General features: G+C 54.2%; 11 protein-coding genes across 11 annotated transcripts; 6 read left to right on the top strand and 5 right to left on the bottom strand.

Moving 5' to 3' along the window:
* Positions 1-574: 574 nt before the first annotated feature.
* On the top strand, positions 575-1544 carry VE01_06051 (uncharacterized protein; the record flags this gene model as incomplete). The annotated part of the gene is made up of 3 exons (XM_018275507.1): positions 575-742; positions 794-814; positions 867-1544. 3 exons carry the CDS (start codon positions 575-577, stop codon positions 1542-1544), a joined length of 867 nt encoding a protein of 288 aa, XP_018129629.1.
* Positions 1545-2628: 1084 nt separating this feature from the next.
* Positions 2629-4260, top strand: VE01_06050 (uncharacterized protein; the record flags this gene model as incomplete). The annotated part of the gene is made up of 1 exon (XM_018275506.1): positions 2629-4260. The coding sequence occupies one exon, from the start codon at positions 2629-2631 to the stop codon at positions 4258-4260; it is 1632 nt and encodes a 543-aa protein (XP_018129628.1).
* Positions 4261-4559: 299 nt separating this feature from the next.
* Positions 4560-5683, bottom strand: VE01_06049 (uncharacterized protein). The gene has a single exon (XM_018275505.2). It carries the CDS (start codon positions 5404-5406, stop codon positions 4696-4698), a length of 711 nt encoding a protein of 236 aa, XP_018129560.1. The 5' UTR covers positions 5407-5683; the 3' UTR covers positions 4560-4695.
* Positions 5684-6163: 480 nt separating this feature from the next.
* VE01_06048 (uncharacterized protein) lies at positions 6164-7820 on the top strand. The gene is made up of 2 exons (XM_018275504.2): positions 6164-7035; positions 7106-7820. Exons 1-2 carry the CDS (start codon positions 6356-6358, stop codon positions 7656-7658), a joined length of 1233 nt encoding a protein of 410 aa, XP_018129561.1. The 5' UTR covers positions 6164-6355; the 3' UTR covers positions 7659-7820.
* A 95-nt stretch (positions 7821-7915) lies between these two features.
* VE01_06047 (uncharacterized protein) lies at positions 7916-9047 on the bottom strand (the record flags this gene model as incomplete). The annotated part of the gene is made up of 4 exons (XM_018275503.1): positions 7916-8466; positions 8522-8607; positions 8664-8890; positions 8943-9047. The coding sequence occupies 4 exons, from the start codon at positions 9045-9047 to the stop codon at positions 7916-7918; spliced, it is 969 nt and encodes a 322-aa protein (XP_018129562.1).
* Positions 9048-10366: 1319 nt separating this feature from the next.
* Positions 10367-11053, bottom strand: VE01_06046 (uncharacterized protein; the record flags this gene model as incomplete). The annotated part of the gene is made up of 1 exon (XM_018275502.1): positions 10367-11053. The coding sequence occupies one exon, from the start codon at positions 11051-11053 to the stop codon at positions 10367-10369; it is 687 nt and encodes a 228-aa protein (XP_018129563.1).
* Positions 11054-11738: 685 nt separating this feature from the next.
* Positions 11739-14462, bottom strand: VE01_06045 (uncharacterized protein; the record flags this gene model as incomplete). Its single annotated transcript, XM_018275501.2, has 2 exons — positions 12932-14462; positions 11739-12884 (listed from the first exon to the last, which is right to left on the bottom strand). Exons 1-2 carry the CDS (start codon positions 13835-13837, stop codon positions 11739-11741), a joined length of 2052 nt encoding a protein of 683 aa, XP_018129564.1. The 5' UTR covers positions 13838-14462.
* Positions 14463-14673: 211 nt separating this feature from the next.
* Positions 14674-17459, top strand: IPI3 (Pre-rRNA-processing protein ipi3). The gene has a single exon (XM_018275500.2). It carries the CDS (start codon positions 14909-14911, stop codon positions 16265-16267), a length of 1359 nt encoding a protein of 452 aa, XP_018129565.1. The 5' UTR covers positions 14674-14908; the 3' UTR covers positions 16268-17459.
* Positions 17460-17738: 279 nt separating this feature from the next.
* On the top strand, positions 17739-22454 carry VE01_06043 (uncharacterized protein; the record flags this gene model as incomplete). Its single annotated transcript, XM_018275499.2, has 4 exons — positions 17739-18906; positions 19148-21113; positions 21175-22397; positions 22452-22454. Exons 2-4 carry the CDS (start codon positions 19580-19582, stop codon positions 22452-22454), a joined length of 2760 nt encoding a protein of 919 aa, XP_018129566.1. The 5' UTR covers positions 17739-18906; positions 19148-19579.
* Positions 22455-22518: 64 nt separating this feature from the next.
* MOCS2 (Molybdopterin synthase catalytic subunit) lies at positions 22519-23946 on the top strand. The gene has a single exon (XM_018275498.2). It carries the CDS (start codon positions 22997-22999, stop codon positions 23801-23803), a length of 807 nt encoding a protein of 268 aa, XP_018129567.1. The 5' UTR covers positions 22519-22996; the 3' UTR covers positions 23804-23946.
* MGR2 (subunit of TIM23 translocase complex) lies at positions 23919-24771 on the bottom strand. Its single transcript, XM_018275497.2, has 5 exons — positions 24639-24771; positions 24562-24588; positions 24482-24511; positions 24339-24429; positions 23919-24284 (listed from the first exon to the last, which is right to left on the bottom strand). The coding sequence occupies exons 1-5, from the start codon at positions 24688-24690 to the stop codon at positions 24164-24166; spliced, it is 321 nt and encodes a 106-aa protein (XP_018129568.1). The 5' UTR covers positions 24691-24771; the 3' UTR covers positions 23919-24163.
* Positions 24772-24856: the final 85 nt, after the last annotated feature.

Here is a 24856-nt window from a genome sequence, read left to right as displayed (position 1 = left end):
CGAGGCGGCAGTTTTAGACCGCGGGTTGTGTCGGCATTGTGAATGGGGTAAGTTGGAGAACTTGGCGAGCGGAATCACGGGGTTAGTCTTTGTTTTACGGTGGGGAGGAGGGGGAAGATGGCGGGGGAGGAAGAGGTCGGCGTTCGGTGCTTGGGATTCCCCGGATTATGGCGGGTGGCTTGGCTGGCAGAGCGGAGTGGGACCATGGGAAAGCTTGGTGTTGGGGGAGAGCGGAGCGGAGGTAAGGGAGGGCGCGGTGGCTGTCTTATACCAAAGTAAACAGAATTTGGTTCTACATTCTACATGCGTCATATCATGTGAATGAGGTCGTCACAAACCTATTGAAAGAATGAGGGCATGTCGTGGCTGCCTCTCAGGCGCCCGATTGACTTGTCCCCTCACTTGGGTTGCACTACGGTAAGCTGGACTATTGCGATTCCCTCAATTGTCGACAATCATATGGGTATATTAGTGCCATGCACATTGCTATGAGAGCACCACATGTCGAGTAACTTGCCGGAGACCTGTGATATACCTCGATTTTCACACACTTATACCGCCTGCAACCTCGAAGATGACAGGCAAAGACAGCTTCTGTCGAACTGTCGCCTTCAGCACACAGTCAAAGGACTCGCCATTCTATAAGCCGACCTTAGACAACCTGTCAAAGGAAGCTCGAGATCTACTCGAGAATTACAGCGGCATCGAGCCAGACCGCGTAGTTCCTCACGTAGAAGAAATCGTGCGTCTCCTCCTAGCCACAGCCGACGTCTAAAAACTAACACCTCTCCAGCGAGACCGAGCATGGGCAATCGTACCACCTCCTTCTCTCCCCTCTACGAACACCTCACTAACCACCCTCCCAGTTCCCCTACCCATGCATAGGCATCTTCTCCTTCGTCGGCCTGAACCTACGCACCTCCCCCCTCTATCCTACCATCCTCTCGCGCCTCAAAGACGACAAGCAGACCTTCCTCGACCTCGGCTGCTGTCTCGGGACCGAGATCAGAAAGCTCGTCGCCGACGGCGCCCCGAGCGAGAACCTCTACGGCACGGACCTGCGCTCCGAGTTCTGGGACCTGGGCTACGCGCTGTTTCGCGACAAGGCCAGCTTCAAAGCCCAGTTTTTGACGGGGGATGTGTTTGACCCTGCGTCTGAACTGGGGAAGTTGGATGGGAAGGTGGATGTTCTGCATGCGGGCTTGTTTTTCCATCTGTTTAGCTATGAGCAGCAGATTGAGGTCGCGAAGAGGACTGTCAAGCTGATGAGGCCGGTGGAGGGCTCGCTACTGGTTGGGTGGCAGGTGGGTAGCAGCTCGGATACTGGGGCGTTGCGGAGCGAGGATGGAAAGAAGATTCTTTATAGGCATGACGAGGAGTCGTGGGCGGGATTGTGGCGAGAGGTGAGCGAACAGACGGGGGTGAAGTTCGTGGTTGAGGCGTGGATGGAAGATCCGCCGAGAGTACTTGCTGGAAATGAGGACTCGGATGAGGCGTGGCTGAAGGATTCTAGACGGCTGAAGTTTTCTGTGAGAAGAGTCTGATGATGATTTGATGTAGATCTTGTGTGTACGGTAAAACCGCGATATAGGGCCCTGTACATGCGGGCACCTCTGAAGCTGTAAGGACTATGATCTCGGTCACACGTCCGTTTGGGTTTTCGGTCACGTCATGGAGACTTTTCTCAATGGATTCTTAGATACAGAACCCTGTACCGTCCGTTTGGACCTGGTCACGGGAACTTTACCCAAGGGATTCTCGCAGATCAGGATCCAAATCCCGGTTCAAAACTCTCCTTACATGAGGTTTCACAGGATTACCACCATACCCCCTACACGGGTCTAGAACGCTGTCATCTCACTTGGCTGCTCCGAAAGGAGGCTGTATGGTGAATATTAGAGGTTCAAACGCCAGGCAGACATCGACGATCAGGTTATTGTAGGTGCTGCACAGGAGCTCACCGCCATTGGCTAATGCAAGGGGCTGATGTGCAGACAGCCACGACGAATGTACGAGCTTCGCTGGTCTGATAGGGCCGTTGATGCCTGGGTATGCAGTACGCTCCCGAATCCTAATGCTGGACAACTCTGGGGCGGACCGTGCATGAGAGCCAGCTTGAGCTTCGGAATAACGTGCAGCTGCTACGAAAGCTTCATATGTTTGCAATGTTGAGAATAAGTAAAGGTTCCTTATCACTTGGAGTTATAATTGTCATATTGAAGCTGTTTTATTCATTTAGAAACTTCAAAATCAAGCTTATGAAAGCTGTCATACTGCTTTACTTTAGGCAGAGAATCTATTCTCAGCTGGCGGTGCACGGTCCACCACGAGTCTGAATCCATCAGCGGGCTTTTTGGGTAGCACCACTATATGCAGCTACCCAGCCAGCTAACCAAGAAGACTCTCCGATCTTCAGCCTTGCTGCCTGTTGCCTGCTTTGATATCACTGCATACATGTGAAGGATTTCACATCTCCCTGGAAGGGTTACGCAGGCCATGAGCATCATCAGGTCTCTATAAGTAAGGCTGGGACCTTCTCTCATAGTTCTCATTACCCCTCCTCTCTCCTACAATTCCATCCCCCTCCTCATCGTTCATATCATCCAATCTTCCCTCAATTCCACCGCCATGACTGACTACCCTGCTCCCCCAACTGCTCATGAGCACGCCTTCTTTGCCATCCACTCCCATTTCAGCGAGAGACGCCCATCGACCGAGCTTACCATCTACAAAGCCCTCCGCAGGGACTACCCGGAGTACGAAGTCGTTGCCACCAAAGTCACCTTCTGCCACCTCCTAAGCTTTGTCGACTACGGGCTGGCGACAGCTACGCCCATACATGGCAACAACCATGACATCAGTCGGGAGTACAAGCCGCCAACGCAGCGCAATAAAAAGAAAAACGCCGACGGCAAGTTAAAGGACAAAGTCCGAGTTGGGCTTTGGGAGTATGTATGGGAAGGGAACGAGTATCTCTATTACCACGTAGAGTACGACGCCAATTCATATGGCTCGAAAGAGATCGTCGTCTTCCTCCTCAGCCGCAAATGGCCAGTAGGTGCCACCCCGGAAACCACCCCCGAGGCCATCACCGCCGCCTCCGAAGCCGCAAAGGAACGGATCGACAAACTGCTCATGGCGGTGGGAAAATGGAGCGCAGACGTGCACAGCGAGATCTACGTCTTCGACAACACCACCTGGCGCAAAGACCGAAACCTCTACCTCAGCGTGATGGGCACAAAGTGGTCTGATGTGATACTCTCCCCTGCCCTCAAAGACGGAATCATCAACGACATCACCACCTTCTTCGACTCGGAGGAAATGTACACCTCTCTCAACATCCCCTGGAAGCGCGGGATCATCCTTCACGGCACCCCTGGAAATGGGAAGACGCTGAGCATCAAGGCGCTCATCAATACCCTGCAGACTGGGGAGAGAAAGATCCCTAGCTTGTACGTTAAGAACCTCGATAACTGCTCGTATGGCCCGAAACACAGTATCCGCGAGATCTTCAATCGCGCGCGCACATTGGCACCGTGCCTCCTCATCTTCGAGGACCTCGATTCGCTCGTCACGGATAAAATCCGCGCCTACTTCCTCAACGAGGTAGACGGCCTCGAATCCAACGACGGAATCTGCATGATCGGCTCCACGAACCACCTCAACAAGCTCGACCCCGCCATCGCCAAGCGCCCCAGCCGTTTCGATAGGAAGTACCACTTCGGACTCCCCGAGCTGGCAGAGCGAGAAGCGTACTGCGCGTACTGGGGGAAGAAGTTGGAGGGGAAGGAGATGGTACAGGTTACGGCGCAGATGGCGGGAGTGTTGGCGGGGTTTACGGAGGGGTTTAGCTTTGCGTATTTGAAGGAGCTGTTTTTGGCGTCGTTGGTGGCGGTGGCTACGAAGACGGAGGTGGAGCAGGCGGCTGGGGAGGCGGAGGTGGAGGAGGAGGGGGGGAGTGCATCGTCGGATAGTACGGTTGTTGTTGAGAAGGCTGATGCGGTTATGGAGGGCGGGGCTGATAAGGCGAAAATTGAGACGCCGGCGGTGGAGAAGAAGGAGAAGGAGAAGGTGGTTGTCAAGCCGATTTCGGAAGATGAGATCCCAGAGGAGCTAAAGGGGAATGTCTTCTTCCGCGTGCTGTGCCAGCAGATCACGTCGCTGAGGAGGGAGATGGATGATAAAGGGGACGAAGGGAAGGCTGAGGCAACATATGGGCGGGAATTTATCGCCGGGGATGATGAAGACGATAGTGACTAACTGCAGACTCGTTGCGTAAAGCCGAAGGCATGGTGTGGCTGCAGAGAATGGCAGTGGTTCATGATATGATGGTGGGTAATGGAGAGGTATATGGGGATTGTTCGATTGCTTGCTTCTTGCTGGATGCTGAGTTAGGGGAAAGGTTGGGGGGCATGGGATACTTGGGACGGAACGGGAGTGGCTTTGGTTCTCATTTATGGCTGTTATGCAAGCACAGACAAACCTGTGGGACTGAGCTAAGAAAGCTTATACGACTCAACGAACTCTACGACTTAACGACATAAAAATCATAATCATAGCTTAGTATTGTCTAACATTTCTCATTATCATTCTCTACTGCATCTTACACCCGCCATCTCTCATCCCATCATTCGCCCATCAATAAAGCGCTTGCAAAATTCCCATCCAAACGCCAGTACTCCCAACTTATCCCCCTCAATCCTCAGCCGGCAACACCCCACTCTCCCTCAAATCCCTCACCATCGCCTCCCTCACAATCTCCCCACACAGCTTCCTCACCGGATTCATCTTAACATCCATCTCGCCCGCCACCTCCCCCCCCGCCCTCTTCCCCTCCCTAAAATCCGCTCTTGCCATCTCCTCCACCTCATCCGCGTTCCTCCCTCCCAGCACCTGCACCTGCACTGCTCCACCATCTTTACTTCTGCCGGACTCGAGAGTTCGCATTGTGGTGGAGGTTAAGAGGAGAACGGCGCCGCGCTGGGTGTACGCTTTTGCGAGGATGTCGGCTTGGAGCCCTGTTGTGGTGGGCGTGCATAGTCGGATTGCTTGGGCGAGATCAGCCATTATACCACTCTCCCCCGCTGAAGCGACTGTAAGGTCCGAGCCATGTAATAACCGTAGCGCCTGGGCGCGATTGTTATAGGCGGAGGGATATGTAGGGTGTGCTTCGATAAGCGATGTCAGCTCCTCGATGGCGGTGGTGATTGTGGATGCAGGGGGTGAGGCGGTGTTGAGAGGTTTTAGGGCGGAGGATTCGAGGGTTTGGATGCTTTGGAGGAGGGAGGAGGGGAAGTTGGGGAGTCCGGGGGGTGGAGGGGGAGGGGGGAGCGAGGCGGGAGCGGGGGGTTCGGCCGTGAAGAGGGAGGAGAGGATGGCGGAGTCGCGGGGGGTGAGGATGGACATTGGGACGGATGGTGTTGAAGAGATGATAGGATAGCTGAGTGTTTTTCTGATAGCTTGGTGTATCTCTGATAGCTCCCTGTCTGATTGATAGCCGTGTGCGTTCTTATAGTGGCGTGTAACTCTAATTGCTGTATATATATCTAACAGTAGGCTGTAGCTCCAATATCCGTGTGTATCCTTGTGTGAATATCCGCGACAGCTTTGAGAAGTACGGATGATAAGGAGACAGAGGATAGAGATGAAGTTAAGTTATCAAATAAAATATAAAAATAACGTGACGTAGAAGATGTCTGGCTAGCTACTTTCCTGCGCTTACCGTTTATTTATTCATCCATACAATTCAATCGGATATTCACCCATTGTACCTCCCCCGCGAAATCCGCTGAAGAGTGACTTCGGCTTCCGTCGGGGCGCGCCTTCCCTCTCTCAAAATGAAGCCATCGAGACTTAAGCTTGTACTGCACTAACTCAATAACGTCTAGCGCCAGCCGCCGCCGTACTTTGCCGCTTCCCCCCATCCCCGGCGTATGGTGCTGCGGTGCTGTTCCGCAGTCGCTTAGTCATCCAAATCCGTCGCTTCAGGGCGGTTCCTCGCGGCATTATGGCTGACCACCCTCTTCGCCTGCTACCGTTCCGCCCCTACCTCAGCGTCATCGCATTTGGTCGGCGAGTTGGAAAGGGGAGTTGCTAAGGGCATGGCGGCCATGGGCTATACCTGGAGAAATCATACGGTAGGTACATATATGTCTCTCTTGTTCATGATTTCACGCTTGTTTTTCTATATATTAGATATAGATACCCGTGAAACGTCTCATTTCAGACCATTCTCATTCGATACCGTATCTTTTGATATCAATCTCTCATATTCATATATACTCCTGAAGGAGATCAAGAAGCTTCACCCTCTCTTGATACCATCATCACATCACCCCTCACAGGACCTGAAAAAATGGCCCCTCACGCTGAGCTCAGCTCGTCCCCCCCAACCACATCTCCAGCCACATTTGCTCCTTCATCCACACAAGAAGCTTCCACATTAGACTACAGGGGCTACGACCATGTTCACTGGTATGTCGGCAACGCAAAGCAGGCTGCGACCTACTACATCGCCCGCATGGGCTTCCACAAGGTAGCCTTCCGCGACCTGTCCACCGGCTCCCGTGCCATCGCCTCCTACGCCGTCCGCAACGGCAGCGTGACCTTCGTGCTCACCTCACCTCTGCGCTCAGCTAGCCAGGCTGAGGACCCGAAGGATAAGAAGCTGCTCGCGGAGATCCAAGCGCATATGGAGAAGCACGGTGATGCGGTGAAGGATGTTGCGTTTGAGGTTGACGATGTGGATGAGGTATATAACCAGGCTGTGAAGAACGGCGGGAAGAGTGTTTCGCCGCCGGAGACGGTAACGGATGAGTCTGGTAGCGTTAGAGTTGCCACGATTCAGACGTATGGTGAGACGACACATACTCTCATCTCGAGGAAGGAGTACAAGGGTGTCTTCCTGCCAGGGTTCAAGGCTGCACCTGATGCCGAAGACCCACTGAACACCTATCTCCCCAAGATCACCCTCGAGGCTATGGATCACTGCGTCGGCAACCAAGATTGGGACGAGATGGACAACATCTGCGAATAGTACGTCTTTCCCCCTTTCCCCTTTCCCACCTCTTCACACCAACGAACCACCTACTAACACCCCACCCAGCTACGAGCGCGTCCTCGGCTTCCACCGCTTCTGGTCCGTCGACGACAAAGACATCTGCACCGAGTTCTCGGCCCTAAAATCCGTCGTCATGGCGTCCCCCGACGAGCGCATCAAGATGCCTATCAACGAGCCCGCCGTCGGCAAGAAGAAGTCCCAGATCGAGGAGTACGTCGACTTCTACGGCGGCGCGGGCGTGCAGCACATCGCGCTGCGGACGAAGGATATCATTTCCGCCGTTACGGCGCTGCGTGCGCGCGGTGTGGAGTTCATTACGATCCCGGATAGCTATTATGTGGATATGAAGTTGAAGTTGAAGAAGCAGGGGATGACCCTTGAGGAGGACTTCGCGACGCTGCAGCGCTTGGGGATATTGATTGATTTCGACGAGGGTGGATACTTGTTGCAGCTGTTCACGAAGCATTTGCTCGATCGCCCAACGGTGTTTATTGAGATTATCCAGCGCAACAACTTCGAGGGGTTCGGAGCAGGGAACTTCAGGAGTCTGTTCGAGGCGCTCGAGAGGGACCAAGAGGGGAGGGGGAATCTGGTTTGAGTGGTGGTGCCTTTCTGAGCGATTTTTAGCGAAGCGGCTGAGGGGAGGAATTTCTTGGACATGATATTTTTTTTTTGGCTGGCGGTCCACACAAAGTGTAAATAAAGCATGGGGAGCGAGAAGTGAGGCATACACAATGAATTTGAAAAAGTATCTACACGGAACTAGCATGAAATATGCCCTTAACTAGGTCAAGCAACTCAGTTGCCCCCTTTCTCCCCCTATTCTCCTCTCCCCCCCTATGTTTCACAGCGCATTTAGAAGCTGAGGTTGTTGCCAACCTTGCCCTCAACAGCGGCCTTGACGTTGGAGCTGCCCAACTTGGTGTACGAGTAAGGCACGGACTTGAGGGTACCGGCAAGGGCGGTGTTGGAGCCGCCTCCGAAGTCGTTGTCGCTTGCGACGGCGTATCCAGCGTCGGTGGAGTAAAGGGGCTTGGAGCTGCCGGAGAAGACGTTGCTCTCGACGAGGACCTGGGCACCATCGCGGGTGTTGATTCCGTCGCTGCACGCGGAGAAGTAGGAGTTGAAGATGTGGCCGGTGCCGAAGCGGATGCTGGGTGTGCGGGAGTTGATGTTGGACCAGTGGTTGTTGTTCTGGGTCACGCGGAGGTGGCCGGTGTCCTCGGCGCTGTTGGAGTCGGAGTGCCCGATGAGGGACGCCTTCCAGTGGTCGTGGATGTAGCTGTTGGAGACGGTGACGAAGTCAGCGGCGTGGGTGAAGTCGATCAGTCCATCGTAGTAGTCCTTGTCGTGGTCACGGTCAGAGGAGAGGTCGACGTGGTCGATCCAGACGTTGGTGGCCTTTTCTGTGGATTGTTAGAGGGGGGATTTCGGTGGGCATGGCGAGTTGGGAGAACTTACGAACACCAATGGCATCTCCGTTCCCAGCAAGAACCTTGGAGATGGCAATGTTGCGGATGATGACGTTGGACTGTTCCTTGACGAGGCTAGGATATGCGTTAGTATGGGGTTTATGGAGATAAGAAGGGGGGTTCAAGCTTACAGTCCGAAGCCAGTGAGGACGGCCTTGGAGCTCTTGCCAATGATGCTGGTGTTGCTGCCAATCTTGATCTGGTCGGCGGTCTGGGTGATGGGGCCAGAGACAACGACGACCTTCTTCGCGGTGCCGGCAACAGCGGCGGTGAACTGAGCGAAGGAGGAGACAGTGGTGGTGGTTCCGCCGGCTCCTCCGGAGGTTCCGCCGTTCTGGCTGGCGTAACCGGTTCCAACCTGGGAAGTGATTAGTGATGGCCATGGCATCTAGCAAAATGTGGAAGCTCACATCATTGAGGGTGGCGCGCTTGACAATAGGGCTGTCAGTTGTGGCGGTTGGCACAGCAGCAACGGCTCCAGCCAGGAGGCCGACAGAGAGAATGGAGAGCTTCATATTGATGATGAGTTGGAATAGGTAACTGTTGAATGTGTGTGAAGATAGAGAGATGCTGAGTGGAGTGAAGAGCAAGAATCCAGGCGGGATCATCACATACTTATACTCCTGTGATGCCACGGAGGATGATTATAGAAACCTCCATAGTCCGGAACTACAATTCCCCACTGATATTAAGAAATTAAGGAAAGAGAAGTGATCGCCATGTGGTCCACGGAAGTCCATCCCATCCCAGGGTCTCCTGAGCATGGCGTCGTCGAAGCATAAACGCCCAGCTGCCAAGGAAGGCACACATTGGGAGTTAACGCCGGCAGCTCCTCTCTGGGCTCGCCAGATAGATTAAGGTGTTGCGGGGTAGATCCTAGTGGCGATCTGTGCCGGTGTCAGAGCCCTCCAAGTAGCCCGAGAAGGATACGCGGCCGGCCAAGGAAACAATATTCTTCAGGACGCAGCCATCCACAACAGCCGTTTCAATCAAGGTATTCTCGAAGGTCTCTACCCCCTCGAGGGACGGCGACTGAACCGGCGGAGCGCTAACATTCCACGAATAAGGGTCGGTGGGGAAGCTGGTCGGGGGGTGCCATTTTGGCCGCCAAGGAATTTATATGAAGGTTGTTTCAACATCCCCCGACGGCCAGTATTTTCCATCAATAGCTGGTCTCGGCGCCGGTATGGTATAAAGGTTTCCCCATTCTGGAATGAGAAGTTTAAAATGTGTATTTTATTCTACGGATGACGGAATAGTAAAACCTCGTGGGGGAAGCCTGGGCCCAGGCGGCAGATGGGCGTGGCAGGCTTATATTTTGGGACCGGAGCACGGCAGTCACTTCCGCATCTGGCGTATAAACTTGTTCTAAGGCGAACACAATGTCGTATTTGGCTGCGGAGATGACGCTCTAAGGCGAGACATATCGAGCGAGTCATTCGCCGATCATCTCGATCATCTCTCCGGCTCACGCAAAAATTGAGTCCGTGAGAGCTTCATGCTGGCGCGTGAGACTCTCTTTCCGGTGCATGACAGCTGTGATCACTTGCTTGATAATTAAAGTATTATCTCCGGCCTCCGCCTCCAAATTGTCGAACCTATCAATTTTTTGGCAGGCTGGCTAAGTCTGGAGCGTTCTCCGGCCTCATTGTTCCTGCTTCCGGCTTCATTCTTCCTTCTTCCTGCTGCTGTGCCTCCCATCGATGCTACCCAAACCCTTCCTTGAGGTTCACGATGCTTGCCTCCCCTCTCATCCAATATCGCGCAAACTCACTCGTCCAAACTCACCAGACCTGTTCCCCCCCCTCTTCTCCTCAACTAACATCCCCAAAAATCACTCACTCCTAAGCTCCTTAGGCGTATCCTCCTGCCTCGACCAATGCGCCCTCTTCACCTCCTCCATCGCCGCCAACCGTTCATAAATCCTCATCACCGTCGGCATCTCCTCAAAATCGACCCCAAACCTCTCCGCCCCCCACATCGCAGGCACCAAACACACATCCGCCATCGAGATCTCATCGCCCACCGAGAACGTCCCCGCGGTGTTCTTCACAACCGCCTCATACGCCAGCAAGCCCTGCGCCATAATCTCCTTCGCCCATAGCGCCTTGTCCCCGCCGATATCCCCGACGCGGTTCAGAATCGAGAGATTGGTGATGGGCTGCAGGTCCGCGGCGATGATGGCGGTTAGGGTGCGGACTGTTGCGCGGCCGGCGAGGTCTTTGGGGAGGAGGGGGCGGAGGGAGGGGTAGGCTTCCTCCAGGTACTCGAGGGCGGGGATGGATTGGGTTATTTTTGTGGGGGGGCCGCCAGAGGAGGGGGTGATGATCAGGGTGGGGACGGTGTGGGAGGGGTTGATGAGGGTGTATTCCTCGCTGCGCTGCTCTTTGGCGATGAGGTTGACATATTTGTAGGTTGGGGTTATGGATTTGAGGTTTAGGGCGATGCGGAGGCGGCCAGAGCAGGAGGAGCGGTAGTAGACGTAGGCCTGGAAGGTGTCGGTGACGGCGGTGGTCGACATGGTGAGGGGTAAGATTGGATGTTTCCTTTGGGTTCTGTTCTGGAGGCTTAAGGAGAGGTAATTTGTTTGAACAACTTGTATGATTTATGTGTAGTTATATAGCAGACTTGCCGATTGACTCACTTCTATATATGATTATTAATTATGGGCGTAAGCAGGCCGGCAGTACACGGTAAAGGTAGGAGATGGAGCTGCGGGTTTTGGGGTAACCCCGCATTTTGGTGCGGAAACTCGCCGAGCCCACTTTCACAAGCTATCGATCGTCAACATTTCGCGTAATGCTGTGGCCTTCAGTTATCATATGTCGTGGTTTTGTAATGAAGTTGGTTTTAAAGTAAATCATCGAAAAAGAGATCTGCTGTTCTAAAAATAATTAGTTGTACCAATTTATGATCTCGACCCCGCCAGTCTGGCGATTACAGAAACTTTGCACAAGGGTTCCTAGACATGAAAATCTATATCCCGGCTCTAAAGGATATTCTTATACCAAGCTTTTCATTGTAAATTGAGCTATTACTCAGTTGATCCCAATCCGATAATTGCCTAAACATTTATTTGACAGAATAATATTTTCCTCCATTATCTTAGAATTAAAAATCAACTCCAATTGAATAAAAGTCTATTCTAGTCTAATTAAAATAATTCTAAAGATTTATAAAAACCACACCACACAGCCCCGATAATTCTACATTATCGACCCCTCACACGACCTTATCAACGTCGACAACGAGCCTGTAAGCACCAAGTGCGACTCCCTCAGCTCCCCACCCGCCTCCTTATCCGCCTTCCTCCCATTCTTCCCCCTCATCCGGCAAATAATGCGACTAACACAGTACTCCAAATTTCTCATAATCAACCCACACCTCACACTCTCCTCCTCCTCTTTCCCCCTCCTATCCCCCTCGTCCACCTCCAAATGCTGAAACGAAGTCCCCTGCTCCAAATCCATCACATGATTGTAACACACAATATGCGCATACAATATCCCATACCACTTCGCATTACTCTCAGGAAATATCCGTCTCAACGCCCCCAAATCCGCCTCGGGCAATAATCTCCCCTCTGCACCCTCCGCATCCCCCGCCTCAGACTCTAAATCCGTAACCGGCGTCGCCGTCCGCGTAACCAGTCCCTGCGACCAAACAGCCTCACTCTCCGTATCCTTCGACCCCACCTCCGAAGGTGGGAACGAAGCTGGCCTGGAGGAAGGGGGAGCAGGACTCTGATTGCCGCTTGATAAAGACAGCGAAGTGGACAAGGAATCCAGATATCCTGGCGAGGCGGCGGAGGGATTGGTGTACCGCCCATCGTAAGTGCGCCAGCGGCGCCGCGCGTTGCGGATAGTGGTGACGCAGGGGTGTGAGAGGGAAAGTTTTTTGATAGAGGAGAGGCGCGTGGCGGAGTAGATATCGTTTAGAATTTCGGAGGAGAGTTCGGTGGTGGTGGACCCTGAGATGTGTTTTCGTTGCCGGAGGAGGGCGGGAAGGGGGTGGATGTTGAGGGGGGGCGTGGGAGCGAAGGGGGGGGGGGGGGGGAGGCGCGTTGGGGGGGGGAGGGGGTAGGTTGGTGTTAGAGGCGGGGTGTCGAGGGAGATGATGGCGTGGGGGTAGGGAGTGAATGGCCTTGAGCGGGATTTGGGCGTGGAATCGGGCGTATCTGGCGAGGCTGGATGGCGAGCTGGGGTTGCCACTTCATCCATAGAAACTCTGGCCGGCGAAGGTTCGGAGGAGTCTCGTTGGAATAGAGATGTAGACCTGGTACGAAACTGGGAGCTGTCTCTCGATATGTGAACAATACGTGCTCTCGCTGGTGCTAGCGGTGTCGCGAATTCCTGGCATGTGTTATTATAAGTTTATTAGAAGAGAGCAATTTACTAACCTCATAAACACCCTCGGAGTAACACGGCGAACTTCTACCACTTCCTCTATTCCCAGCCCAATCCATAAACTCCGAACCCATCGAGGTTGGCACCATGCTGTCCTCAACTTGCTGGGTTACTGATTGACCAAATGTCAATGGTGCGAGTTCTGGGATATTATGGCCTTGGCATTTGATGGAGAGACCCGAACTCCGCCGCGATGATACCGAGACTCCATCCTCTCTAGACGCATCGCCATAGTAGCTTCTACCATCTCCAGCCCCAGAATTTGACGAAGCACCTCTCTTAGGCGAAATTAGAGCCTCAAAATCGGCAAAGTTATCACCCAACCCAAACGTCTCCCATGACGCCCACGAAACTATCGGCGGTCTCGGTTGCGGACATGCCACCTCGTCTGTGACATATGCCCGCGCTAAATTTGGCGATCCAGCCTCAGAATAAAGAGGAGTTTCCCTATACTGCTCTTTGCTAATACCGCTGAACAGCTCTGGCTGGGGCATCTGCATCCACGGCACCAGCTCTTCATCCACAACCCCCCCTCCCGATTTCAGTGTATGGCGATTCGTATTCTCCACCCAGGCGGGGAGATCCAAACTCGTTTCCTTCATGCATTCCGGCATCGCCGAAACGATTTCAAAAGTCGCACTTGCTACAGGCAGAGGACCAGGCATCTCATCGCCATAATAGCACTTCGGTCGCGGCATCCCACTCACAAACTCGTCGCTGACAGCTTGAACTTGAGCTCGAGATTCCGGCATCGAGCTCCAGCTTGCAGCTGCCCTGGAACGACCTTGACCTTGACCTTGACCTTGACCTTGCGTCGAGCGGCGGGTTACATGTGGCCTGCGTTGCAAAGCTGGTAAAACGGCGCGAAGACGAGGATGGGTGGATGATTCGCAACCCATCGTTCAGGTTAAAAAAAAAGGTGTGGTAGGTTGTTGGTATTTGGTGGAATCCTGTTGCTCGCTGCTCCTCTAAAAAAAGAAATTCACGCTGTAACATGGGGTAGGGGAATATGATAGTTGATATTCTGGAGACGCAAGGGAAGGGAAATAATAAAAGGAAAATCAATATGAGAGACATGAGAGACATGAGAGACAGTAGCATCCCTAATATTGAATGGACTTATACTTGTGGAGGAACTGGATTGTAGAACCGCGTGCAGTCATGCGAAGGATCCGGGATGGGCCTTGGAGGGCGCTGCGAAGATGGTTGAAGCCATCTCCTAACGCCTCTCTCTCTCTCCTTGCACCGAGTAATGTAGAATTTAGCAAGGAGGCGCCACCGAGAGTACTGTATTCGGTATTATTGGGGATGTGAACCCGGAACAGGATGGATCGACTGGTTAATGTACCCCTTGCTTGAAGCTAGAATGTTGGGACAAAGAATGCTATGGCTGCGTAGGGGGAGAGGGGGGTTCTCAAAGCGGTGGCACAAAGGTTGAAAGCGTTGGAAGGGGGATGGTGTTTACATAACTTGTTGTTTCCGGACATGGTGCATTCTTCAGTACCATGCATTGTGAGAGGAGGGTGAGACATTTGTTGCAGTACAAATCACCGGATTCGGCTGAGGTTGGTGGTTGGTGGTTGGTCGGTGGTTCGTGGTGGTTGGGTGTGGCTGAATTTATTTGTGGCGCGAGCTAAATGTGGCTGACCGCCTTCGACCGCCGAAGTTTGCCATCAAAGCAAACATATTATCTAAATTTTGGAAATCCCATCGTTATCAGCCTTGCACCGAGAAACTTCTCAGTACGGAAACTCCAATTGATTGGGGCATTCACTTCACACCACCTTCTTTGATTCGAGAAGGATTGTACTCGACAGAAATACACGCCATATTTCCAAGCCAGCGCACTCAATTACCCCCATTGCGACACTTGCGCATATCCTACCCAGGGAGAACTCCGCAGTCTCTTCCATTTTCTCTCTCTCAAAGCGCCCACGCCCACCCTCACTCACCCCCCCCCAACCATCACCATGTCCCTCTCCGAAAACTTCATAACCTCCATCCGCGCCGCCCCCAAATCCGCCAACACCGCCATCTCCAAAGACATCGGGATCTACACGCACACCCTCCACCCGACCTACACCATCGACAGCGCCTTCAAGAAATCCTCCACCACCCCCCACTGCCTCGCCGTGAGCAGCACGCACATCTTCGCCGCGCAAGCCGACAAGGCCGTCGTGCACATCTACTCGCGCCAGCGCGCGAACCAGGAAGCTCTCGTCTCGTTTCCGGAGCGGATACACAGTCTCGCGTTGCTGCATGATGGATTGCTCGCGCTGGGGACGGCGGAGGGGAGAGTTATTCTGTGGGAGGTGTTGACGGGACGACAGGTGTCGACGCCGACGTCGCATTTACAGCCTGTTACGTGTTTGAGTGGTGATGCGACGCACTTGGTTTCTGGGTCCGCGGACTCGAAATTGTATGTGTGGTCTGTACCCGCGCTGCTTTCTCAAGCTACGAGTGGCCCCCACGAGCCGCTGCGCGCGCTGTCGAATCATCGCGCGGGAGTCACGGATGTAGTCCTCGGCCATGGGGGGAGCGGGACGAATATCTGTGTCTCGGCGAGTAAGGATAATACGGCGATCGTATGGAACTACCAGACTGGTGAACTACTACGCACATTCCTCCTCCCAGCAACCCCAACATGCCTCGCCCTCGACCCGTGCGATCGTGCGGTTTACATAGGGTTCGAGAATGGGGATGTGCAGGCGGTTGATTTGTTCGTGCCGAAGGCGGCGGTGAACGCACTTCATGACGCGGAGCAACAGGCTACGCCTATCCAAGTCCCTCCTACGCCCCTTACCGGCGCACCTACAGAGCTGGGGGAGGTGCATTGCCTAGGCGTGAGCTACGACGGCACAACTCTCGTATCCGGGCACGCATCGGGCAAGATCACGCAGTGGGAGAGCGGGGCGAAGAAGTTCGTCGCGGAGTTAGGGGATGTGAACGCCCCCGTTACGAATCTAGTCATGCTTGACCCTCTAAAGGGTGCTGAGAGGGTAGCGGCGGTGGGTGTATCGAAGCCGCGGCTGGGAGAGGGAAATGGGGTGTTCGTTGGGCAGTTTTTGGGCGGGTTGTTAGGGAAGGGGGAGGGGAGGAAGGGGGTGCAGGTTAAGGAGGTTGGGTTTGATGAGGGGGAGTTGGAGAGGGCGATTTTGGAGTTCTCGGCGGCTCCTGCGGCGGCGGCAGCGGTGAAGGGGGGGAAGACGGATGAAGCGCTTAGGAAGGAGAATGAGGAGTTGTGGGCGATTGTGAATGAGCAGAATGAGGTGCAGAAGTCGACGTGGAGTAAGTATCGGAAGGTGGCTTCGGGGAAGGTGGAGGGGTGAAGGGGTGAAGAGGGAAGGATAGGAGCCGGTGAGGACTATGTAGATGGGAATCGGGACGGACGGGGTAAGCCGTGGTGACGGTTCGGTGCCATGGTGCTTCAAGGCGAGGGGAGGGAGCTGTTGTCGTCCCGAGTGGCAGGCTGGATGCCGAAGGGAAGGGATAGACCTCACAGGCAGTTGTCCATACGACGAGTGGACGAGGGATCACCACCCCCAGAACAGCATGCAAGAAGCTAGAAGCGCAGCTCACCTGCAGCTCCCCTCAGCTTAGGCCACAATACAATAAACAAACATCCAAATGCTATGCACCTTCGCCCGTCCCACGAGCAGCTCCTATTGATCAGCAGCATGCACGACGCTAGAAGCGCAGCTCATCTGCAGCTTCGGCCGCGATGAAGACATGCACCTTCCCCAACAGCTCCCGTTGATCAGCACTCACCAGCGTGCATCCTCTGGTCTCGACCACAATAAACCACGCACCTTCACCCATCCCAACAGCTCCCCGTCGATCACCACACCTCATCTCGACTACATCCATGAATCGCAATCCCCACCGCGCGCTCATCTCCCTCCCTCCCTTGCCGCGTCCAAAAATAATGTGATCGTCGCCGCCGTCGCAATCTCTCCTCCCGCTACATATCTACAGCAGTAGCGATAGGGATGACGTCGGGGGGTTAGTGAGGGATGGCAAGGAGGGCTTTGCTGGTTTGGGGAAGAGATGCGATGATGAAGGGGTCTGGGCTTGAGGTTGTAAGCGTCAAACGCGTGTGGTGGAGGGAGGGTAGGGGTTCTGTGCATGGGGCTAGAAGGGTGGTGGAGGTGTGGTGGAGATGAAATGGTGATCCCGTGTTGGTGGTTATGTGGTTGCGTTGAGTGGGTTGGAGGATGGTGATATCGGAATGGAATGCTTTGATATGTGTGTATCTTTAGATCATTACTGAGCTGTAGTATAACTGCATCCTCGTATCCTTTTATTCGCATAACCACTGTAATGAGCGTAATTGAGGGTATAATATGTATAATATGTCGGTGTCTGGTGTTGAGCAAAATTCGCAGGGATAAATGAAGCTGATGGACCGGACCCATAAGCCGGGTGTCGTGCTGTGCAGGAATCTGAAACAAAGCCAGCTGGGGGTCAACGGGGCACGGGCCATACGTCCAGGGGTGAGTGGTTGTGTGGTGTTTAGGCGAGGTGGGTTAGAGAGGGGGGATAATTGGGATAATTGGGATAATTGGGATAATTGGGGAAAATGGAAAAATAGAAGAAAATTGTTGTACTATTGGGAGTTGTTGTTGTCGAGAATAGAGTGATTTTCGTATTTTTGGGGATTTGTCATTGGTTGCGTATTACTGTGATATTTGTACGTATTATTATTGTTTGTTGGCTGTGATTACCTGTTATTTGTGCACACTCTGTACCACTACCAACGCAGATTAACCACCACTCCCAATCCCCTGCACGGCCTTTCTTCACATCCCACCCGCAGGCACTATACTCCGTACGTCCACTCACGCGTGCCTCCCGCACTGCACAACGCTGAATCCTAGGATAACTTCTTCTAGTGGCACCTCCAAGCCTCCAAGGCTTACTCCCAGCTCCCCCACTGGACCGCCGCCAGCAACTTCTGAATCGTCCGCCGCTGCCAAATGGGTCCTCTCCCAGGCCACTCGAACGCCTCCACACGGGTGTAGCGTGGCTCGGATGTGACGTGGGTCAGGGATCAGTGGGGGCGTAGCGTGCGTAGCGTGCTGGTGGTGCAGGAGAGTCAGGGATCAGCGACGACGCGACGGATCACAGCGCGCTGTACAGTACAGTATCTCAGGGTTCAAGCGTGGGTCGGGCTGTTCGTCTGGTCGTGGGCCGCAGGAGAAGAGCTGCTACTGCTGGATAGGACTGTGCTGTGGGCTCAATTTCGCTGGGAATCCTCCAATGCCTAACCACGACAGCACACCTGCCAATGTCGGGTAAGTCTGGGTTTATGGGGGAAAGGAGGATGCACGGAGCATAAGGTGGTCGGGACGGTGATGGATACTGCTGTACTCTGGCTGGAGGAGGAGATACTTTCGTATCAGCTCATATCAGTGTTCTGTCAGTGGAGACTAGGCACCTGAATCTCCCTTGCTCACTTCTCTCCCCTCTCCCTTCCTTCCTTCGCGCATAGTGTATGCCTCCGTCCCTCATTGCGGCTCGCTCGACTCCAACAAAGCTGTGCGTGCACTGCAGTTAGACAGCAAGCCTGTCAGCAAACCCTCACTCACTCACTCCGCTGCCTTTCTACTTTCCCTCCTCTTTTCCTTCCCTTCCTTCCCTTTCACCGGCTCTTGATCGACTCTTGGCTTTGATCGAGCTGCTCTTCGCATCTTGCGATTCTGTTCTTTGCTCACCTTGGCCATTTGGCTGCCTTGCCGTTCGTTTTCCCCTCTCATCATCACCGCCAGCAGTCACAGGACTACCCACAGGCTCGACGCCAAACCAAAACAAGAGTGAACAGGATACACTCGACAAAAACACTGGAAACTACCAAAAAAAAGTAACCTGTCGTCAATTAACTCGCTCGGAGCTTCGGATTGTGGTTGCCTTTACTCTCACGCGGACATATCGCGCATGAACCGTTGTTGCAGGTCCTGAAACGCCAATTGTATGTGACCGCTCTTTTCATTCACACCCCCCCGTGATACCGCATTGGGAGAGGTTGTGCGTTCCAAGTCGACGACGACGTCGCAATCGCCCTCGGACTCTGCCTGTTTCGGTCGAATGTCTGCTGCGATACGACGCTTCACCATCCCACCCTGACCTGTTTCCCATCCGTTCGTTCGACTGTTGCCAACTTTGCTTCCAATGTATGGGATGATGATGTTCTAATATCGGATTCTCTCTAGTTTTTCTCATACGCATACGCTACTAAATTCGACACCTCCATCGGCTGCTTGGCTGGCCCTTTCACTCTTTTTGTGTGTGTGTTGCATTCCGATTATTCGATTCTACGATATACCCACCAAGGCGACTTTTCTTTGTTTGCCTCATTTGAACCAACACCAATCTCGTTTCACAACAAATTCACTTCTTCGACTCGAACTTCGGAAAATATACCAGGTCTTCCTTCTTCCGATTTTGCGCCAGTCGCCCGGAGTCGCAGAGTAGTGCAGTGCGGCCTTGCGGATGCTGGCATTCTTCACATTCTATATACTTTCTGGCAGAGGACATACGCCTATCCGATTCTAACAATTGCGCGCACACCATTTCCGACTTCGAAGATGCAAAGGCGCTCTACATATATTCTACTATAAACCATTACACCCGAATTGGTTGCAATGGATTTGCCCATACAAAAACCCACCGAATTAAGCCGCAATGGCGGCTCCGTGAAGCGCGCGAGGGAACAGGCGGAAAGGGAACGTCTACAGGCGACCTCAGAATCACCACCACGGATGCGCCAAGGCCAACAACAGGCGCGCGGCGAGAACCGCCCGAGGCAACCTTTACCACAAGCTATTACGGCGTCACGAACAGGACAGGGGATAGGAGCAGCGATATCGCGCCCTACGCCTGCCCCGCAATGGCCTCTTTCGTCGCAAACGGGGAGGCCGGAGATAAATGATAACGCACAGCAATACCAACCTCCGTCGGGGCGGGGTAAGGCTCCTCAGAGGCCGCCTCGTCCTAGTTTTGTACCGTCGATTCTTGATGCCTCGAAGGTGCAGGATCATACGCCGTCGTTTCCGTATCAACCGAAATCAGGACCGTCACAATCCGGATCACAGTCGAGGGAGGCGCAACAGCATTTAGATGACATGCGATCACCGGATATGTTGTCGCCTGTCACCCCCATGACCATGCAATCAAGAGCCTCGACGAACTCATCCGTTGGGACAATTGGGACAATCCCCGACTTCCCCATCCCAGTAACCGGCGCAAACCACAGCAACTCGACCGGACTCGGACCACCCCCTTCATCCCGCCGCGGGCCGTCCTCCTACTACTCAATGCAATCCTTCGTCTCCCCCATCCCGGAAGAAAGCCCCAAAGCCACCACCTCGCACGGCTCCTACGCCTCTAGCACCGCCATCCCATCCAACTGGGGCGAGATGAGGTACGGCTACGAGACGGACCAGCAAGCGCTCTTCGATAAGGAGATGATGATGGGCGAGGACACTGAGGACGCTGAACCGAGCGTGGGCATCGTCCGCAGCGCGAGCGTGGGGAAGAGGGCGAAGCCGAGTATTATCGTGACGAAGAACCAGCAGGAGAAGACGCCTCCGCAGTCGAGAGGAGGGGTGTTGGAGAAGACGAGGAATCTGCAGAATGCGGGGGTTATTGAGGGGACGGGGAGGAAGGGGGTGCCGCAACAGCGGGCGAATGGTGCGCAGGGGGGGATGTTGGTGCCAATGGCGATGCAGAGGGATACGACGTGGCCTACTTTTGGCCCTGATTCGCCGACGGAGGGGAATAAGGAGTTAGGTGATTTGTTATCATCATCTGATTCCGACTCGACGCTCACATCCTCGCCTACCGGGATCGAGATGGAGAAATTGGCGCCGATCGCAGCAGTCCCCGCGGCAGCGAAGATGAATTCGCGAAGTCCGTCGGGAAGTCCATTCGATTTGGGCGGCGGGGAGAAGGAGATCCAATATAGCCGCAACTCCGCGATCCGTCGGCCCCCGCGGCTGAACATGGATGCGGTGCGCGACGCGGAGGCGAGGGGGAGTCTGACGAGTTTACCGGATTTGATTAGACGAGCTACGAGGTTAGCATCCATGATGAATGAGGGCAAACGACCTGCGAGCCGGCTGAACGATCTTAATGATTTCCCTCCCCCTGGGGGAGAGAAGGGGAAGGCTGGGAATGGTATGCCACTACCTTTACTCCTATTACACAACTTCCGTCCAGCCACTAACTAACTCAACAGGTCGCCATCGCAATACTCCTTCTGGAATCTCCGGTATGCTCGCCGCCTTCCCTCCGCCGGGTCTAGCTACGCCGGTAGACACACCGAAGTCCGGAACCCGCTGGCCCGCCTACGAGTCCTCCCTCGCCGACCTCCGCACCCCCAACGACGAAAACGACGCACGTCCGCGCAACGGACGGCGCTGCTGCGGAATGCCGATCTGTTGGTTCCTAATCCTCCTCATCGTTTTGTTACTTGTGATCGCCGCCGCTATCGTGGTTCCGCTAGAACTACTGGTGTTGAATAAAAAACCTGATGCGAATCAAAACCTCTCGGCGCTGCAAATCTGCGAGAAGGATAGCACGTGTAATAATGGCGGGCAGAGCATCATTAATGGGGGGGTGTGTAGTTGTATCTGCGTCAACAATTTCACCGGCACAAACTGCGACGACGAATCAGCCGTCGGTTGCACCACCGTCAACTTCACATCCACCGCCACCACCTCCACAAAAGCAAAAACATACACAGACGTCACTATCGGCGTCTCCATTCCCGCCCTCATCTCCAACGCAGCAGTGGATTACAACATCCCCCTCGACTTCGCCAAAGTCGTCTCCCGCTTCAGCGACGCGGATCTAAGCTGTGACGCCCAGAACGCGATTGTGTCATTTAACCCCGGCGCCGTGAGCCAGAGCGCCGCCGTTGCGCCGAGTGCGGGGACGTCCAGGACTTCCGCGGCGGCGACGACGGGGCCAACGAGTATTGTCCAGGGATCGGGTGCGAGGAGGCGGCGCGCGGAAGAAGTTGATGCGCGGTTGGCGCCGAGGACGGAGGAGGTTATGCCGTCGGAAACGTCGAGTATGCCTGCGGAATCACAGTCCTCTACTTCTGCGCCTACTTCTACTCCCACTTCCTCGTCATCGGATTCTTCTTCTTCCTCAGCGGCATCCGCAGCAGAAGCAGCGGCGGCGGCGAACTTCACGGTATCGGAATCTACACTCGATTTCTCGCGCACCGCTGTGTTGTATATCTTGCAAACCCTCTCTCTCGATGCTGCGGCGGTGGCGCAGACGAAGATTACGAGTTTTTTGGTGGGGAATGTGTATACCAGCGCGGGGAATGTGACGGTGGGGAGTGGTGTTAGTGTGGACTTTTTGGGGTGGAAGGTTGATGCTGGGGAGGGGGTTGTGGGGGGAGGTGGGAAGAGGGATGTTAGGAGAAGGGGGGTGGGGTTGGGGTTGGAGGTAAGGGAAATTGGGATGGGGGGGTTGAGGGGGAGGAGTAGGAGGTTAACGGAGTAAAGGGGTGGGATAAAGGGGGGTTACTAGGGTACTAGGGGAGTCTTGAGCTGAGCTTGGGGCTTGTATATAGTGTATTTTTTTGGCTGGCTGGGAGGAGGCTGGATCTATGTATTGCATACACCACCACCGGTATTATCTGTTTATTGTATGTGAGACTTGTCAGATTTCCTGCCGTGGTTCTCTGGTAGAGCCATCCCGATTTATCGGCGTCAGGAAGATCGGCTGCGGCGTAAACTTAACCCGCGCGGGATGACGATGGTGGTAGCGGATTTCCAATTCCGGGGACAATTGTACGTACTTCAATATTTATAACCTTACTCCTCATCTTTTTTCCCCTTTCGTTGGCTTTACGGCGGACTGTTCGTTGTTGTGGCTCGATAATATCAATTGGGGTCTCCAAAACTTTGCCGCCTTATCAATAGATTGTCGCCGCCAGACACGTCGGCGGCCTCCGTTCATACAACCCCACCTCACCTCGACGCATCAACAACCCCTCATCCACCACCAAATCTTGCGCCTCATCACCGTAAAAAACGCTCATTATGGCCTCTAACGCCCCAATCGACAGCCCCTCCACCACCTCGCCCTCAAACCGACCCACGACCACCTCAAGCAACCCCTCCACCACCACCACCACCTCCCCCCAACCAACACTCACCCACCCCAACCCCTCCACCACCACCCTCTCAACCCCCACCTGCCACGCGACCCTCACCACCCTCCCCCTCTCCGCCACACACATCCTCTCCCTAGTGCGCTCCCCCCACTCCGGCGCCAACGTCCTCTTCTCCGGCACAACACGCTCGACCTTCGGCACCGAAACCGTAACGGGCTTATCCTACTCCGCCTACGCGCCTCTCGCGCTGCGCTCCATGCTGCGAATCTGCACGGACATACAGGAGAAGTACGGGGCGTCGGGGGTGGCGATCGTTCATAGGTTGGGGGAGGTGGGGGTGGGGGAGGAGAGTATTCTGGTTGCGTTGGCGACGAAGCATAGGGGGGAGGCGTGGAGGGGGGGGGAGGAGGCGTTGGAGAGGTGTAAGGGGGAGGTGGAGGTGTGGAAGATGGAGAGGTTTGAAAGCGGGGGGGTGTGGAGGGCTAATAGGGATGGGGGGGTGGGGGAGAGGGTGGATGATGGGGGGGTGGAGGGGAAGGTTGGGGGGGAGAAGGTGGATGAAGGTGTGGAGGAGGAAGTTGGGGGGGAGAAGGTGGCGGGGGATGCTGTGGAAGAGGATGCTGCGCCGGAGCAGATAATCGTAAAATCTGACCCCCTTCCGGAAGAGGAAGATACCAGGCGACCTGGGCCGCCGCTCGAGAAAGGGCATGGACCGGTTGTACATCAGAAATAGGCCTGTGGTGGTTCGGCGTATGTATTGGACATGAAGGTTGTTAGCTTTATACCCAAGCTTCTATGCGGAGGCTGGCTGGCTTTCATGTGCCAAGCAAATTTTGTCTGGAGCTCAATGAAGAAGATGAACATGTGCTGTATTTGAAGTTTATTTATGATTTTTTATAACAACCCATCGCAGCATGCTCTGGAGCTGTATGCCCTCCTTCTCCTCTCTTCCATGGTTGGCCCAGATTTTTGATATATTTTTGATATCCCCAGAGTCTTGAGAGAAGTCACCGGCTAATATCACAGTCTTTGTACACTAATCGTTACAGCCTCCCCTCCCTCCTCTTCCCCCGTATATAGTTCCCCTCTCCATTTAATTCGAGTTTGGGCGCGCGCGTGGCATGATCATTGCGCGCCTTCGTGCATTGAGGTATGCCTCGGCCATGATGGGAGAGGTGTCTTGGCGAATGGTGCTACCGATACCCATGAAGAACCTAATTGAGGGAATCAGTAAACAATCGCAACTTGCGCATGATGTCTAGACGAACCCAAATGTTGCCCCGGATCCAGCCATGTATTGCCCTAGAGACCTCATCACGCCGTTGGGTCCAGCGCCGTAGCGCATAATGTTGACGCTTCCTGTTGCTGGTCAGATTTTGCAATTGTATGCCCGCGGGGGGGAGAGGCAAACCAAAGATGAAGCCGATGATGACGCCCACAGCTAGGCACTTGTTAGTTCATCGTACGGGGTATGGAGAGTTGCACACGCACTGCCGCCCATCATTGCGCCCATCTTCACTGTTTGAACGTTAGCATCTGGGTGGTCTGGGGGAGCTGTTAAGACCTACGCTTGTCAAAGGTCGACGGCCCGCCCATGTTTGCTCCTGCGGGGACCGGCATGTTTGCGATATTATGTAGAAGATAAGATGGGAGAAGGACAGGTCCGGTAGTATAGAAAGTGGCTTGTCAACGGCGATATCACGAAAGTAAAGGCGGCTTTGTTGCTTCCCGGCAGGTCGACGGGCATTGCCGTTGGTTGGTGTTTGCGTGGTTGTCAAACACAGAC

The sequence above is a fragment of the Pseudogymnoascus verrucosus genome (genome assembly GCF_001662655.1).
Source record: "Pseudogymnoascus verrucosus strain UAMH 10579 unplaced genomic scaffold scaffold_27, whole genome shotgun sequence".
NCBI classification, from domain to species: Eukaryota; Fungi; Ascomycota; class Leotiomycetes; order Thelebolales; family Thelebolaceae; genus Pseudogymnoascus; species Pseudogymnoascus verrucosus.
This window is presented reverse-complemented; position numbering and strand designations above follow the sequence as displayed.

Excerpts from the sequence above, each read along its gene's own strand:
- VE01_06048 (XM_018275504.2), top strand. The coding sequence starts at position 6,356 with ATGGCCCCTCACGCTGAGCTCAGCTCGTCCCCCCCAACCACATCTCCA. Across the intron at positions 7,036-7,105 it reads ATGGACAACATCTGCGAATA|CTACGAGCGCGTCCTCGGCT; the intron begins GTACGTCTTTCC and ends CACCCCACCCAG.
- MOCS2 (XM_018275498.2), top strand. The coding sequence starts at position 22,997 with ATGGCCTCTAACGCCCCAATCGACAGCCCCTCCACCACCTCGCCCTCA.
- MGR2 (XM_018275497.2), bottom strand. The coding sequence starts at position 24,690 with ATGCCGGTCCCCGCAGGAGCAAACATGGGCGGGCCGTCGACCTTTGAC. Across the intron at positions 24,512-24,561 it reads GGGCGCAATGATGGGCGGCA|CTGTGGGCGTCATCATCGGC; the intron begins GTGCGTGTGCAA and ends ACAAGTGCCTAG. Across the intron at positions 24,430-24,481 it reads CATCATCGGCTTCATCTTTG|GAAGCGTCAACATTATGCGC; the intron begins GTTTGCCTCTCC and ends GACCAGCAACAG.
- IPI3 (XM_018275500.2), top strand. The coding sequence starts at position 14,909 with ATGTCCCTCTCCGAAAACTTCATAACCTCCATCCGCGCCGCCCCCAAA.
- VE01_06049 (XM_018275505.2), bottom strand. The coding sequence starts at position 5,406 with ATGTCCATCCTCACCCCCCGCGACTCCGCCATCCTCTCCTCCCTCTTC.